Source organism: Pseudopodoces humilis, chromosome 4 (genome assembly GCF_049639895.1).
Source record: "Pseudopodoces humilis isolate 2021_Gansu_Grassland_sample_001 chromosome 4, ASM4963989v1, whole genome shotgun sequence".
Taxonomy (NCBI): Eukaryota; Metazoa; Chordata; class Aves; order Passeriformes; family Paridae; genus Pseudopodoces; species Pseudopodoces humilis.
Genome location: NC_142203.1, coordinates 18,081,087 through 18,096,516, shown reverse-complemented (window position 1 = coordinate 18,096,516; position 15,430 = coordinate 18,081,087). Strand labels below are relative to the sequence as shown.

At 35.7% G+C, this 15,430-nt stretch overlaps 1 protein-coding gene across 2 annotated transcripts in view; it reads right to left on the bottom strand.

Annotated features, from left to right (window-relative positions):
* Positions 1-354: 354 nt before the first annotated feature.
* Positions 355-15,430, bottom strand: part of ALDH1A1 (aldehyde dehydrogenase 1 family member A1) — a 30,805-nt gene continuing 15,729 nt past the window's right edge. For both annotated transcript variants that reach the window (XM_088054422.1, XM_005530362.3), the window contains 8 exons: positions 13,290-13,418; positions 10,665-10,778; positions 8,950-9,052; positions 8,208-8,392; positions 6,563-6,727; positions 4,625-4,782; positions 3,030-3,104; positions 355-942 (listed from right to left, as the gene is read on the bottom strand). In XM_088054422.1, the coding sequence (XP_087910548.1) occupies positions 870-942; positions 3,030-3,104; positions 4,625-4,782; positions 6,563-6,727; positions 8,208-8,392; positions 8,950-9,052; positions 10,665-10,778; positions 13,290-13,418 (1,002 nt within the window). In that variant the 3' untranslated portion in view covers positions 355-869. The remainder of the gene's footprint in view (positions 943-3,029; positions 3,105-4,624; positions 4,783-6,562; positions 6,728-8,207; positions 8,393-8,949; positions 9,053-10,664; positions 10,779-13,289; positions 13,419-15,430) is intronic.

Here is a 15,430-nt window from a genome sequence, read left to right as displayed (position 1 = left end):
CAGGAAAGTTACATGAAAGAAGGTGAGTACAGGAAAAATGTAGCAGGTATAAATCACAAAGGAGGTTGCCTTCTTCTCCTCCTCTTTCTCTTCACTGTTTCTTGCTCATATGTCTGCTAAGATTTGTTATGCACTTACCACTGCAAAGCCAAGTGCTGGCTCTTTGCAAATTGTCTACTGTTGTATGTGTTCATGTTTTTCCAGTTATAATACTGGCAAAATATATTTAGCCCCCATATAGAAGATGTAGTTTATTTCTGACTACCTGAACACGCCACCGGTACCTCTGTGGTACATATTGCCCAGTGGTAAACTGGTGTAATAGAAAAGGCTAATGAAGGGAGAAGCACTAGGTTTTGTAGGTGACTTTTAATATCTTTTAGCATTATAGAGATTACATTCATGTAGCATGATGAACAATTTTAATAGTCTAAGAAATATATCTAGAGAAACATAGAGACATCTGCTAATTACTCTTAAGTGCTTTTGTTAAGGCCACAAAGAAAATGCAAGGAGAATTTGCCATCTAACACTTAAAAGAGCACATAAATTCAAACTGTACTTGTAGAATATACTGAAAAAGAAGAATTTTCATAACACTACAGAGAACTACAACTGCAAACAAGAGTAGATCTTTCTGGATATGAATTTTAAAACGAAACATGAACCAGACATTAAAGATTTCTTTTCATAATAAATCACGTTAATTTTTTCTATGCTATTCCTTATATTGTTAATGTATGAAGGTATCTCTTATACAGTCAGAAAGCAGAAAATGTAATGAATCACTTGGACAACAAAACACTTAAGAATTCAGATAGCCTTTTCAGATTCATTTGAAGATGTTAATTTCTGCACCTCAAACAGCATTACGAGTTCTTTTGAGGGATTTTGATTGTGACAGTCTTAACTTCTGTGTATTCATGAAGTCCGTATTCTCCCCTAGATAAAAGAAAACAAAGAGCAACATTTATGCTAGTGCTTTTTATATGAGTTTTGTTCTGGATGGGATTTTCAGTGGTAGTGTGCAATTGGCCATATATCTAACATGTACACTGGACATATTTGGAAGGCAGCTGTGTGGCTAGACTGCTGCTGGAAACCTTTTGAAAGGAAAAATGGGAGAGACAGCAGTTTTATTTCTGGGAGTGGTGTTTAAATTAAAGCATTTCTAAATTGTATTTCTGTACAGCAGCTCAAGAACTAGTTACATCATCACAAGTATGTACAGCAAGTTATTTGTAAAGCTCTTCTTCTGATATCAAAACTTTCTCCAGAGTCAAAGAATAGGAACTTCATCTCAAGTAAATGGGGACAAAATTATTCCATGATGAAACCTCAGTGAGAAAGAGTTAAAATCTTTGATGTGTTATGAGCATGTTTCACCTTTATGTTTTTGGTGATGAGATGAAGTTTGTTTGTGTTCCTAAATATTTGACATCTGATATAGTCAAACTATTTAGACATAACTGATTGCTCTACGGAGCAAGGATTTGCTACAGCGTAATGTTACGCAGTTCTCACTGCTGTTTCACTAGATAGACATACAAGCAAGGCAGAAATCTGTGCTCAGGACACTTGTACTGGCTGAAAATGTTTACTGTTTCCCTTCAATTTTGGAGACGAATTTTGTTAATATATGACATTCAGTAGATTAATTCGTAATGGTGTTATCACTCCAAGAATCATTCAGAGAATTTTATTCCGTGGATCTAGGAAGTCAGTGGCTTAACACAACCACATCCTAATTTTTTCAGTGTAGGCTTTTCACAGATATTTCCACTTCTAATAAAAATGGTTGTCACATATTTATAAATTTACTCATGACAGACATCTATCTGCTGATGATTCTTTCCTTGACCTTTAGAGGGAATATTTTTATTCGTCTGATAATTGTGACTTTGAATCTGAAAACTTTGTTAGCATGAAAGATTTATTCCTTCAAAATGTACTGTTATAGAGAGCATTTTTAATAGTCTATTATTTCCAGCAAATAAATCCAATTAATATTTCTGAAAAAGGCTGTCATTCAGAATTGATTATCTCCCAATTATTGGCACCCAACAAAGGCGAAGCTGTCTTTGGTAAAAATGGCCTAAATTATTGAAAGTTTTCAATTTCCAGTTTTCTAAAGCTCTCAACATTGGCTTGACTGTTCCTTTGAAGTCGGTGGGACCTTTGCCATCAGAAGCAGATTGTATCCAGTGATGAGCAAGTATGAAAACACTAGGCTTTATCTCTGAAGAAACTACATAAAAAGAAGCTCTGAAGTGCCTCACTTATATTTTTTAATCACTTCCATGGTTCATTAGAAATGTTATGGATTTGTCTGAATAAGAAAAAGAAGGCTTACATGTACTGATTTTTAGTCATTGCTTTAAAAATATTTTGTTCTTATACATATGACATTTTTAGCAAAGACTGAATACAAGAAAGACAGGATATAATTCAAGTTGAAACTGAATAAAAACTTAGAAGTTTGAAAAAAATTTGTTTTGTTTATAATATTTGTATGTTACTCGGCTTCTATTCTGGGGAAAAAACCAAAGGTCCAAATCTACAGAGGATTATTTTCACCATAACTTTTGACCTGGCTGGCATACACTGTAAAACATTAGTTTCACAAATTTTTCATTGAAAAATCTTAGATCAAGGATGTTGGATGTTTTCAAAACCTAACATTTAAAGGGGGTTTCATAAATTACCCACAGATTTATCTTCATGAAAATGACAGTTTCTCTACATAAACATAAACACAATGGTCAGTTTTGTTTACCAGCATACTTCAGCCACCGTAGGCTGCCAACTGGTCATATTGAAAAAGTGTGCATCTAAGAAATTTTCTTATTTACTTTGTAGAGGAATTGCTGGTTGATGTTGCCTCTGACAACACGATGCCTCTAAGCTCCCTAGAGACTAATTTGACAAAATCTCAAATTGGACATCCTAGTTATGCATATTTTAAGTTGGGGTTTGGAATTTCCTTTTGAATTTCCTGTGAATCTACAGTTTTAAAAATATTTACTTACATTTCTCGTCCATTTCCTGACATCTTAAAACCTCCAAAGGGACACTGAGCAGACAATGCACTATAGCAATTAACCCTGGAAAAATAGGAATATTACTTTTGACAGTGTGAAACAATTTTTTTCACTTCTGAAAAATCAGTGTTTTTCTATCACCTCTAAAAAGCCTATAGTGGTAATCACAAACAGTATCTAAGCATATATTTGCAAAAAAATATATGTAGTTTGGAGATCAGATAGATGAAGCATCAAAACCAGCTACAGATATTATCAGAGTACTAAAACTCAGCAGGGGTCTTCAAGCAGAGAGACAGTCATATCTTTCTCTGATCATTGCAATAAAATTCCTAATTTGAACATAAGCTCTCTCACAAAAGATTATCCACAGATAAATGTTCTGCAGAAGAGTTTATCATTCTAGTAGATAAACTCAGGGTAGTTTCACTATATATTTAGGAAGTTTTGTTTGGTTCTACTCAGTTAAACCTTATCCTGTATTGTGGTTGAGAACAAAGACACAATAATGAATAAGAAAGGAATTTCACAGGCATATTTTTAGGCATGAAGAATTTTGGCAGAATGCAGATCCTACTTCCTAGCTGAGAAGCTCTTTTTGTCTTACAACCTTGTCAAACCAAATATTTTCTATTTTCATATCTTATATTCTATGCTCCTGCTAGTCTACTGGTTTCAACAAAAGAGATTCTGTTCATAGTTAAGGATTCTGAGACCACCAATCATGTAAGAGCAAATCCCAAGTATTCCACTTCTATTCCAAATTTTCTTCCATATAAAGAATACCAACTCTGAAGTCAACACTGTTAACATATTTTTTTGAAAGAATATGTTCTTAGATCACAGGACCTGGGCAGGAATTTGTCCTGGTTTCTAGTGCTTTCGGATAAAATGTAAATTGGACACAGGTTTTGCACTCAAATAAAATTGGTTGTTCTCCTTCTGGTGCATTGAAATAACTGTAGGGAAATGCAGAACTTCCTCAGTGATTATCATTGGACCCTACTATGCCTCCAAGTTTTCACTCTTTAATTTCTTAGCTTTTTCTTTTCTAACTCCATATAGGTTGCCTCTTCTTTTCCACTGCTGGAAATAGTTGCCCTTTTAGTAGTTCTCATAGCTTGTATATCCTTTATTTGTTCAATCACATTTTATCAATCTTGTTGGATGGATGTTCTGCCAAGGCAAATGGCCACTGAAATTCAAATAACTAATTTCTTTGCACAATACCAAAACTGATCTCATAAATTATCTATTGGGTTATCCCCAGATCTTGAAGTAAAGGGCACTCTCACAACATTTTATTTTGTTTCCTTTTCTTCTAGTAAGTAAATTTCCTTTTTTGACTAAGTTTGTGGGAAAATTGTATGAAGACCAACAAGAAGTAATTTATATTTAATAACACATTAAATAGGGAAACTTGCGGGAAGGATAAACGGAAATGACAATGATCTACCTCTATAAAGATGACAAGGAATAAATACAAAAACAAAAGACCATGCAAAATACTGTGAATATGTCTTACAATTAGTGCCGTGGACACCTGCACATTTGAAGTAATAATTTATAAAAACATTACTTACCATACTGTTCCAGCCTGAAGGGCAGCTGCAAATGTCAGTGCTTTATCAATGTCTTTGGTAAAAACTGCTGCTGCTAAGCCATAGGTGGTATTATTTGCCCTCTTGATAACTTCATCTATGGTTTTAAACTTCATGATTTGTTGAACAGGTCCAAATATCTGTATCAAACACATGTAAACATATGAAGTGAACTGGAATAACTTACTATTTGAAGTAATTTATGAATTGTTAAACAGCCTTATTCCCAGATTCATTCAGTTAAGAGGGAATAAAGTTCTAAAAAATAGTCTAAACTTGCATAAAGATGTTTTCATTATGAAGTCAAGAGTACCTACAGTAAATAGTTCAAAAAACAATAAATGAGCAATGAAAACAAATAAACAATGATTAAATGGCACCCATCATAAAGGTAGTTAACACGGTGTCACAGTGCGCTAGCTATCTATACTGGTTACCAAGAAACTCATTTTTTATGGACAAGATCCATTTTTAAAGTTGAGAAAAAATTCAATTTTTCCTTCACCTAAATTTGCTATTAGACTTTTATCCCTGCAGTTAGCTGCACAACTGAGAATGTACTTCTAATGAAACAACTAATTCTGCTTTCCATAGGGGTGTCAGGTAAGAGAATAGTCCCTCAGGTTTGGCTTTCCTGCTACCACTGTCCAAAGTTGGCACCCAGAGGTGCCCATGCCTATCACAGAACACAAGGCTGGAGGGGCATTACAACATCTAACTTGTTCTATTTCCATGGACTGCAAGCTTTCTATTTGACTGAGGTTTTTGTGCTGGTTTCTAGATAGAGTTGTAAGGATTGATTCTCAAAGATCAGAAAAACATTGAACATTCCCCCAGTGTTCAAGTTGTGAGCTTCAAAACAGAAATTCTTTAGACTGTCTTGGCTATCTGGAGCTTCTTTGTTCATTGAACTTAAAATAATGTGAGGAGCAGTCCTTGTACTGCTGACAAAGGGGTAACTAATAGAACTGACTGCAAAAAAATCAGAACTGTGTGCTGTCTCCTACTTGACTCAGTATGGTGGAAACAATCCAGATTCTGTCTCATACAGCTCTGTCATGTTTTACAACCCCCTCCCTGTCACAATTAATTCTAAATGTGCTGTGGCCATTTTTACTCAGGTTGTTGACTCTTGGTGGATGTAGTAAGTACGTTTAGCATACTGCAGCAGTTTTCTAGTATGTAATATAATGGGCATTAATTGCAGCCCATTTGCAGTGGTTATTAATTAAGATAAATGTAAAAAAAGACACAGTGAAGAGGTCATGACTTGACTTTGAGCCTTTATGTAGAGAGCTAGCTGAGATGGCAGCTCAACACTCCCAAACATCTCTGGTTCCTTCCAGACAATCACTGATGGCCTAGCATTGTTATCTTAGTTGAGACAGTAGCAGACTCTTTAATAATGTGTAGACACATCTGCAAACTGATCTAAGCTAAATAACCCCACAGGAGTGAAACAATAAGTCACCAACAAAATGCCTCTGGAAGCACAATCCAACTAGTTTCTCATATTGCAAAGTAGCTGCCTGGTGCATACAAGCATCAAGGGGGTCCTTAGGCAGCGTAAAATGTTCACAAGTTGTGCCTCCAAGGCTTGCATCTATGTTGCAGGTCACTGTGACTTTGATATGTGAGATATGGACAGTATGGAGCAATGCAACAATCCAAACCTCAGCATTTATCTACTGCAGGAGCCTTTATTGACAGGGCAGCCTCATACTCCTCTCCCTCCTTGGGCAATCTGATGAAACAGGCACCAGGAAAACAACACAGGCACTTTAAACACCACCAGGATGGAACAACATCTTTAATGAGAAAATTTTCATATAGTCACTTGACCTTCTAAATGGATATTTTGTACAGACATTTAAACAGATGACTTCCACTGAGAGAAGAGACTACTGAAAATTTATTTACCTCTTCTTTGGCGATGCGCATATCATCCGTAACATTAGAAAAAACTGTTGGCTGGATGAAGTAGCCCTTGTCTCCCCATGGACCTCCTCCACATTCCAGTTTGGCTCCTTCTTTTTTCCCACTCTCAATTAGCTCCAGGATTTTTTCATACTGCTCCTTATCAATCTAAATGAAAAGATATTTCAGGAATGAAAACTACACACACTGATAACAGTTTGTCTTCTAGTTTATACTCCTAAACCTGTGTCCCTGTGAGCTGGAGAAAAATATGGCTTTTTCTCTGTGGCAATAGACCTCAGTGAATAGACCTGATACAGGCTACCATTTTCTGTTTCTAGGAAAAATTACTCAAAATGTAACAAGATATCTGAAGACAAAGAGAGATATTTAACATAATTATGGTTAAAACATACAGCTACACCCCATGATTACAATTTTCCATTAAATGGGGTCATACCAGTTCTGAAAGGAGTAACTTTTCTAATCCATAAAATAGTTAACCTTCAGCTAAATGCTGCTAAAGAAAAAAATAAGTTAAGAAAAGCAAATTATGAGACTGGAAGAGAAAAATGCTCATTCAAATATTTTCATTATTGTTTTTTTCACATGTTTAAATTCCTTGATTTTTTAGTAGGAGTGTGTTTACATGTCTCATTTAAATTGTTAGCATGAAATTCAAACTCAGTAAAGCCACAATAATATGAGAGAGGATTTCTGTTAATTTTATATTAGCTGTACACCAGGCAAATGGAGATTACTTCTTTGAGTCTTCCTACCCTTTGACTTTTAAATTTCTTCAGCTGAATTTATTATCTTGCATCAGAGAATATTCCAGGATTTGAAATAATATTTTTTGATTTCCCAAATTTTGTGCAGCTTGGAGTGCATTTTTTCCAGTTTACTAGGTGTCTTTTATTACTCAAAATGATTGTCAAAACCAATAAAGAATATTTTACTCTATAAAATGCATGTGAGTGGTTTTGTCTCCTACTTTTTCTTTGGCTCTACTCAGCTTTTTATTCCATGCTTTTATTCCATATTCTACAATATAAACTGATGTGAGAATAAGACTATATGAGAACTATTGTAACTGTGCTCTGATCTACTGAGTTCACAGCACTGTGAAAGCAATGCGTTTTAGTGGTGCATTTTGATGTTCATTTGATGGGAAAGCTGTTGGTATAATCTTTGAGGAAAAAAATCCCTTGCATTTTAATTGTGTACTATTCTAAAACTGACAGCAGCATAATGGAAGTCTAGTACCTTGAAAAAGAGGAAAAGATATCGTAACTCCTATTTCTTCAAGCCAGTCATGTAAGAGTGGCACTATGAATGAAAAGCTAGCAAGCTCTAGCATGACATGAGTGGTTGTACTTGCACTTTTATAGATCTTGCATTGGAGCTTTCTCAAAGCATTTCATTTTTTTATAATTGTTCCCCCTCAATAATAAAAAGAACTAGAAAAGAGAAAGAGACCTTAGGCCGATGATATTGCCACAAGCAACAATCACTCTGATTTCTTCCTTGTACTGCAGACTAACCTCTACAAAACTGTACTTAGACTTGAAGCTATTGCAACAGCAAGAAAGACATTAAATTGTGATGTCATGACAGAATTATGCTGGAAACATGTAATATTACTCACTTGAGGACCTTGCTGTACACCAGGCTTCAAAGGATCCCCAAGAGTATACTTCTTTGCTCTTTCAATGCTTCGTCGAACAAACTCATCATAAATAGGCTCTTCCACAAAAATCCTAGATCCTGCTATGCAACATTGTCCCTGGTGGTAGAACAGACCAATATGGGCAAATTCCACTGCAGCATCCACTGCAAAGAAATGCAGAGTTTGTCAGATCATAAACCTGATTTGTCACTTCATAAATTCTTTACTATCCTTTGTCACCCATCTAATTTCCCTTTCTAGCATTTCTTATTTTTATGGCTCTCTGAAACACAGATATACAACCATTAGCTTATGTCCAAACCACCCTTCTCAATAGCATCATGGTACACCTAGCTGAACACACCTTCAGACATTCTATGGGAAATTTGAAATTATTTGCCCTGTCAGGAGTGCCAAGAAGAGTATTCAGACAAAAAAGCTAATAAACCTGTTTAAGATCTTTCTATCTGCTTTTAAAACTACATTCATGTTTCATTAGGATGAATATTAATTACATTAAGAGTGAACAGGTTTTCAGAGGTTCATATCTATTCAGGAACCATCAATTTTGGTGGCAATCTAACTTAAAATTATGGCATGATCAGTAAACATTAAAAATTACTTATTTTTTGAGAAGGTTCAAATAATTTACTGAAAAAGAAAAGGAAAAGCAAGTTGGATTTGCAAGTGTAGTAGTTAATAAAATAAAATTGCTACTAACAGTCTGCATCTGCAAATATAATGTTAGGACTTTTTCCCCCAAGTTCCAAGGTAACTCTCTTCAGATTGCTCTTCCCTGCTGCTTCTTTAATCAGTTTGCCAACCTAAAAGACAGGGAGAGGACAGCTGAATGCCAAAATGTTCATAATGACCTCTATAATATTTTTCTGATTTCAACAAAAGCGAAGATTAGTTAAGAGATTTCTACTGTCCCAGTAATAACATGCAAAATAAGTTAAAATAAAACAACTGAAAAGAGTCAGGTGCAGGGTACTTGTGCCTTACAAACTGGAAATGTTTTCTAGTAAAATTTCCCCTTGTAATAGTAATTGCCAAAGATACATGGTGCTTTTTTGGTTACTACCACTCTACTTTCATGTATCTCTAATCTAAAGGAGGCACAGGTTGCTGCTGCACCAGTTACTCCCATTAGATTAAAATCCCTCTGTTTTATGCATGAGAAGGCTTTTTACTGCACAAAGTTTATGAGACAATCTACACTGGATGCATGGACACTCTTCCTTGTTTCAATTTCTCTCTTAGATGAATGAAGAGGAGGAGGTGGACACTGCAAGCTAGAACCCCTACCCTGCTTTTCTCTACTGATGACATGATTAAAGGAATTACTTAATATGAAGTGCCCTGGAAAAGCCGTGAAGGAAAAGTCTGCTTGTAGCTCTTGTGGCTTTGGTCTCTAACAGCCTGTGTGTATCAACCATCAGGCAAACTTCCTCCCTCTGTTAGCCTTCCTGCCATCATTTCTCATTGCTAAATTGCACTGCTAGAAGAGAACAGTCACCAAGTTCTAGAATACACCCTTCTGGTCCATCTGCCTGTGGAGGGTCACTGGGAACTAGGAACTCTAGTTGTCACTGTCTGTTGGGAACAGCTGTGGGATATTTCTCAGATTTCTAGGGGTTTTGGGTTGTTTTGATTTCCCATCAGAGCTGAAGATTTCTGAGAGTGAACATAGCTCTTGCACTCAGTGTGTACTGATCCCTGACATAGGGCAATGATATTTATCTTTGGAGTTTACATCCAAGAAGTTAAGGGACCAGATGGCAGCTTTTCCATTTTGCATGCATGTAGACAGACAATACAATGGACTGTATCAAGGATATAGCTAATTCTTAATCCTATACATAGCCTGCAATGAGAAATCTCCAATTATAGCACTGACAGTTCTTCTGAGCGAAGGTTAGGGAAAATTAACAGTGACCTTCCTTTTAAACAGATACATATTCAAACAGTCTTCTAAGACCACCCAGATGGTACTAAGTATCACTGAAATACCAAAAATCTGTCACTACATCCAAACGTATGCAGACTGAAGAATGAGATTTCCTAGGTACCTTCCTGTCCTGCTGTTATTAAATATAACAGAACTTCTTAAAAAAAGTGTAAACAATGTTATGAAAAAGTTTTGGTTTAAATGAGTAAGACTAAAAATACCCTTATTATATTAGAACCTACTGTATCTCATGGACTGCCTTTGTTTGAAGGGCTTCCCAGCAATTTCCAGCAACAAACATTGTTTAAATATGTTTAAAGTTAATAATAACCAACAAATCATTAAACAGACTTTGTTTAACAAACCACCAGCCATAAGAAAAAAAGAGTTAAAATAATTACACAGAATAAGTAAGGCATTAAATCATTGCTGGGAATCAGAGGGGCACATTTCCTGCTTATATTTTCTTGCATTCATTATATTACCTCTGTAGAGCCTGTGAAAGCTACTTTATCTATATCCATGTGGTGAGAAATTGCTGCTCCAGCGGTGGGTCCAAAGCCTGGCACAATATTCACCACTCCAGGTGGAAATCCTGCCTGAATTGAAAGAAAGAGTCCTGTAAATTTGGGGGAGGATCATAACTAGAAGAACATGTATCACACGGTCTTACTTCCCTTTTCAGTTCTCCAGCCACCTTTTCTTTGCCATATATAGGGCTCAGCCCTAGAGCCCCCAGAAGATTTCATTCTCACATGGTTTACACCCTCTTTCTTTTACCTTTCTTTTAAGTTATTGAACTACTTCTTTTTTTTATTTTTTCCCAAAGAACATGTTATTTTAGTTCTGTGTTAGTGCCTTTTCTGAATAAGTGCATTTTTTTTAAAATTCTCTCACTCAGATGTATAATGAAATATTGCTTACTTTCATGTATTTTTTGTTAAAGCTGTTTGAATCAACAAATATATTTGCTGGCTTCTGCACATTAATATCCATGCTAGATGGAATTTAATTAATTATCTTCTACTGAAATTCTTTTAAGAAAAATGATGGAACTCTGGATGTAGGTTGAAATTACAGTGGGCAATATATGAGTTTAGAGCAAAAAAAAGGCAGATCAGCTACCAAGAGCAAAGAAGCAGGCTGAGATATGCACAGTTTCAACATCTTGCACATTCTTTATGTAAATAAGCTTTTTCTATGATTTAAAACAAATGCATTGACTCCTATAAATCCTGTATTAAATATGTTCCATTCACATAATACAAAATAAGCTACTTTTTCACAAAATAAGCTATTTTCTTCCAGCAGCTTGTCAGGCAAACTCCAAGGACATGCAAAGAGTAGATGACATTATTATTATTATATATTTATAATAATAATAAATAATTATTATTATTGTGAAGCAGCTGCATAATCTCAGTGACACTTGCGGAAGAAACATGGAATTAAAATATCAAATAGGTTCATATCCTGAATTATCACTTAAATAAGTCTCTTTATAACACTAAACAGGACTTTGGAATTGCATGAAGAAGCTCCATATTTTTTGGAAAACTGTGAATTTCAGGTGGTGAGTTGGAGCTTCTAAAATTCATTTTAGAATTTTGGATATCAGGTTGTTACTTTTGTTCAAGAAACTTTTCTTCCTTACAATTTCATGCTCAGATACAGCCTGTCAATGCTTCCTATGCTCATTTAGTTTTCCAGATAAAAGTTTACCCTGAAGTTGATGAGACAATGAGGTTCTTTCCACTTGCTTAGCATTGTGTTTCTTAATTTGTGTACAGTAGTCTCATTTTGAGAATTTAATTTCCATATTTGTTTTAGGATCTCTTCTCTTTATATTAGTAAGGGAGCCTTGTAAGTGTTATGATGCAAGATAGTGAAGGTTACCAGAAGTGAGTATATATAAATATTTTTTAAAGTGGACATTTGGGAACTAGAAAGTTAAATGAGACTTTCAGATATTTTCACAAATCTAAAGCAGCTATTGAAGTGATTACTGGCAGGGATTTGGGCTCCTATGTTTTTTAGATATTCTGGATACTTATCACAATCCCACTTCTGAGCTCTCCTTTCAAATAATCAGAATATCAGAACAGATATTTCATTAGATCATAACAAAATTGAGTTACTTTTCCTGTAAAGTTACTTTTTTCAGAAAAATAAGCTTTCAGACACTCATGGCTAAAAATTAATAGAGGATATTTTTTAAAGCTATTCCTCCTTCCTAGTATTATCTAATAGCATTTACTGTGTGATGCAATAACAGCAGGACTTGGCTCCATTCTGATAATAATTTCATTTCTGTGTAATATTAACACACAACCAGTCAGTATGCTTTGCTGAATCACGGTTTTAAAGCAGAATTATAAAATGTGCTAAGTCATTTCCATTAAAACTCTGCAAGGTTACTGCACTGGTGGTTATTAACATCTGTGCCAACCTTTGAAACATCTTAGATTGTATTTGTTGATTTTATTGGGAAGAAAATGAATCTGTTTTACTGTTCTCTTTGGGTGTTTGCTGGACTGGGCACAATAGTTAACTTTGGAGACGCTAACTTTTTGAAGGAACTGGCACACCTCTTGTTCAGGAGCACAAAGTGTCTTCTGAGTTTCTGTGTGAAGAGAATTCACAGGTTTGGAAGCAGTCACCAGTTTGATTTTACAGCTTCCTGTTAATAATAAACCTAGGTAGATAAAAACTTTGTTCAGTTAAAAAAAAAAAAAAAAGCTGTACAAACAGGTCCTTTTCTGTGATAACTACGCTAATAAAGTCATTGCCATCCACCTCCAAGTACTCTGCACTTGACTCCTTGTTTGCTTTTGACTTTGAAAGGTACTGTGCTTTAGTAATACAAATATACTTGCTAAAAATGGAGTCCACTGAATTGCTGTTGTGGGATTTTTTTTGTGTGTGTACTAGGCTGAAAGATATACATGCTTTTGCTCTGGTTTGGCTTCACTGGTTTACAGCAAGGTAAGTTCCACAGTGCAAGGCTGGGCATGCAGTGAACCTGTCTTATATTACCTTTGTGTCATTTCAGCTGCAGTATACTCTTACATGTCTGAGGGGGGCAAATAACTCTGTTGTAGGTGACTTACCTCTTTAATTAAGGATCCCATGTAAAGGGCACTGAGTGGAGTTTGTTCTGCTGGTTTGACAACCACCGTGTTTCCACAACAAAGGGCAGGGGCAATCTTCCAGATGAACATAACCAATGGGAAGTTCCACTGAAAGACAGACGAGAAAGTGTATCCTATTTCTAATACATCACCAAAATACCTCAGCTTTTTCTATTATTATAGTGCAAATTTTCAACTGGGTGGCTGAACTTTTTGTTGAAGTCCTTTCAGAATGAAGATGTTTTGAAAAAAATTGGCAAGCCGTGTAATACAAAGACTGGGGATTTTTGTGTGTGTGTAAGTCCAGGGGATCCAAGGTTTTAGTTACAAGCTCAAGAGACAATGAGTGTACTCCTTTAACAAAGTATTACAGGCAGTTGTTGGATTAGTGGTGCAATTGGGATTTTTGCTATCTTAAATGGTCACATCCATCATCAATTCAGTTTTCTAAGGGAGAAAATGTAATGGCACATAGTGCTGCACCTGCCCTCTCCCCTGGAGGTTTTGCTGGCAGCTGTTTGTTGTGGGCTGTTCAGACAGACTGAGGAGCAGCTAAATGCTTTGGTTCCCATGTTCTGCAGTGTAAGGGACAACATGACCAGGGGAAAACAGCTTTGAGAATATTTACAATAGTTTGAGTAGCATTGAGGCCATGAGCCTCAGCTCAATAAACACCTTTCTGAAAGGGGGAAAAAGGCAGTTAAATTTTAATCTTAACTTGTATTACAATCAGAAGGGCTAGGAGGAATATACATGCAACACTTCTTTTTGTCTTTCCTTGTCTCTTGCTAGACTCACCCCAGCCTCAAAAAGAATGGGAGCATAAATAATATAAAGTGAGGGATTATAAGGTTTTCTGCATATTCATTGTTAAAAGTGGAGCTGCATAAATGAAAGGAAGTGGAAAGGATGAGCTATCAAAAGTGGTTTGCAACATACACAGAGTCCTCACAGTTTTGGTTTATACAGAAACATTCAATTTGTTGGTTCATATTTCAATGGAGAGAAAATGAAGATATATTCAGAAATACTTAGCATTTTTTAAGGGAAGTAAGTGTTTGTTCTAACTGCTGCTTATACTTCCAGGAGATAAATATATTTTAAATGGCCGCATCTAGTATTTCTTGCTCTTTGGCACAGCTTGACTGAGGGTTTTACTTGAAATGTCTTGTATCTGACATACAAGAGGATCTAAACCAGCAGTTTCCCAAGCTCTCCTAGAGACTGGATACAAACATACTCAAGCAACATTCTCCAAATCAATATGGTGTTCTAAAGATAAAGCAAATTTTCAAGATCAGCTTAAAGACATCGGGAACATGAGCAGGACCCACCCATCTGAGCAGACCTTATGGACAAGACGACTTTTTAAGAATCTGTTGAGTTGTCAAGCAGATCAGCTGAGGCTGCTCATTGGTAATGGTAATGGTAATTATGATTACCATGTGTGAGGGGTGGGTGGATTAGGAGAGCCTAGTGCATACAACTATTTTCACAGACACCCACCAAGACTATATGGACTTCAAAAATAAATTTAGCACTTGAGATCCTCAAATCTTTTGAAGGATCAGACTCAGGTAAGCCTTTTGAAACTTCAGTTAAAATGAGTAAGTTCAAAACTGGGAATTTAAGTGTGCCAGACAGGAGTTTTATTGGACATGTTTGTGTTGTAACTTGTGCCACCATCATGGTGAATGATTCTTAGTCATAAACAAAGATCCAGCAAATCTAAATGTCTAAATGCTGTATGGAGCAGAACAGATATTCTAGGTCTAAGAGAACTTATTGTTTATAGCCTCATAGGCATAAACATTATAGACTGTAAATATTACACTGTCCTACATGTTTACTGCTAATTCTTTCAGTTTCAACAAAACACAATTCCATCTTTCAAATTATTTCATAAACCAAATTTTTCAGATTTATTTTCTCTCCATATACAGGGGGAGAGGGACAAGGCTGGACCAAAGTGACTCATCACAAACTGATGAATCAGAATTACAGTACTCAGGATGGTAACCTGAGGGATAGGACCTGAAAATTTGTGGTTGGTAATGTTTCACAAATGCACTTGCACAGGCAAAATTTCTAAAGCATTTATCTTTGTAACAAGGAACATT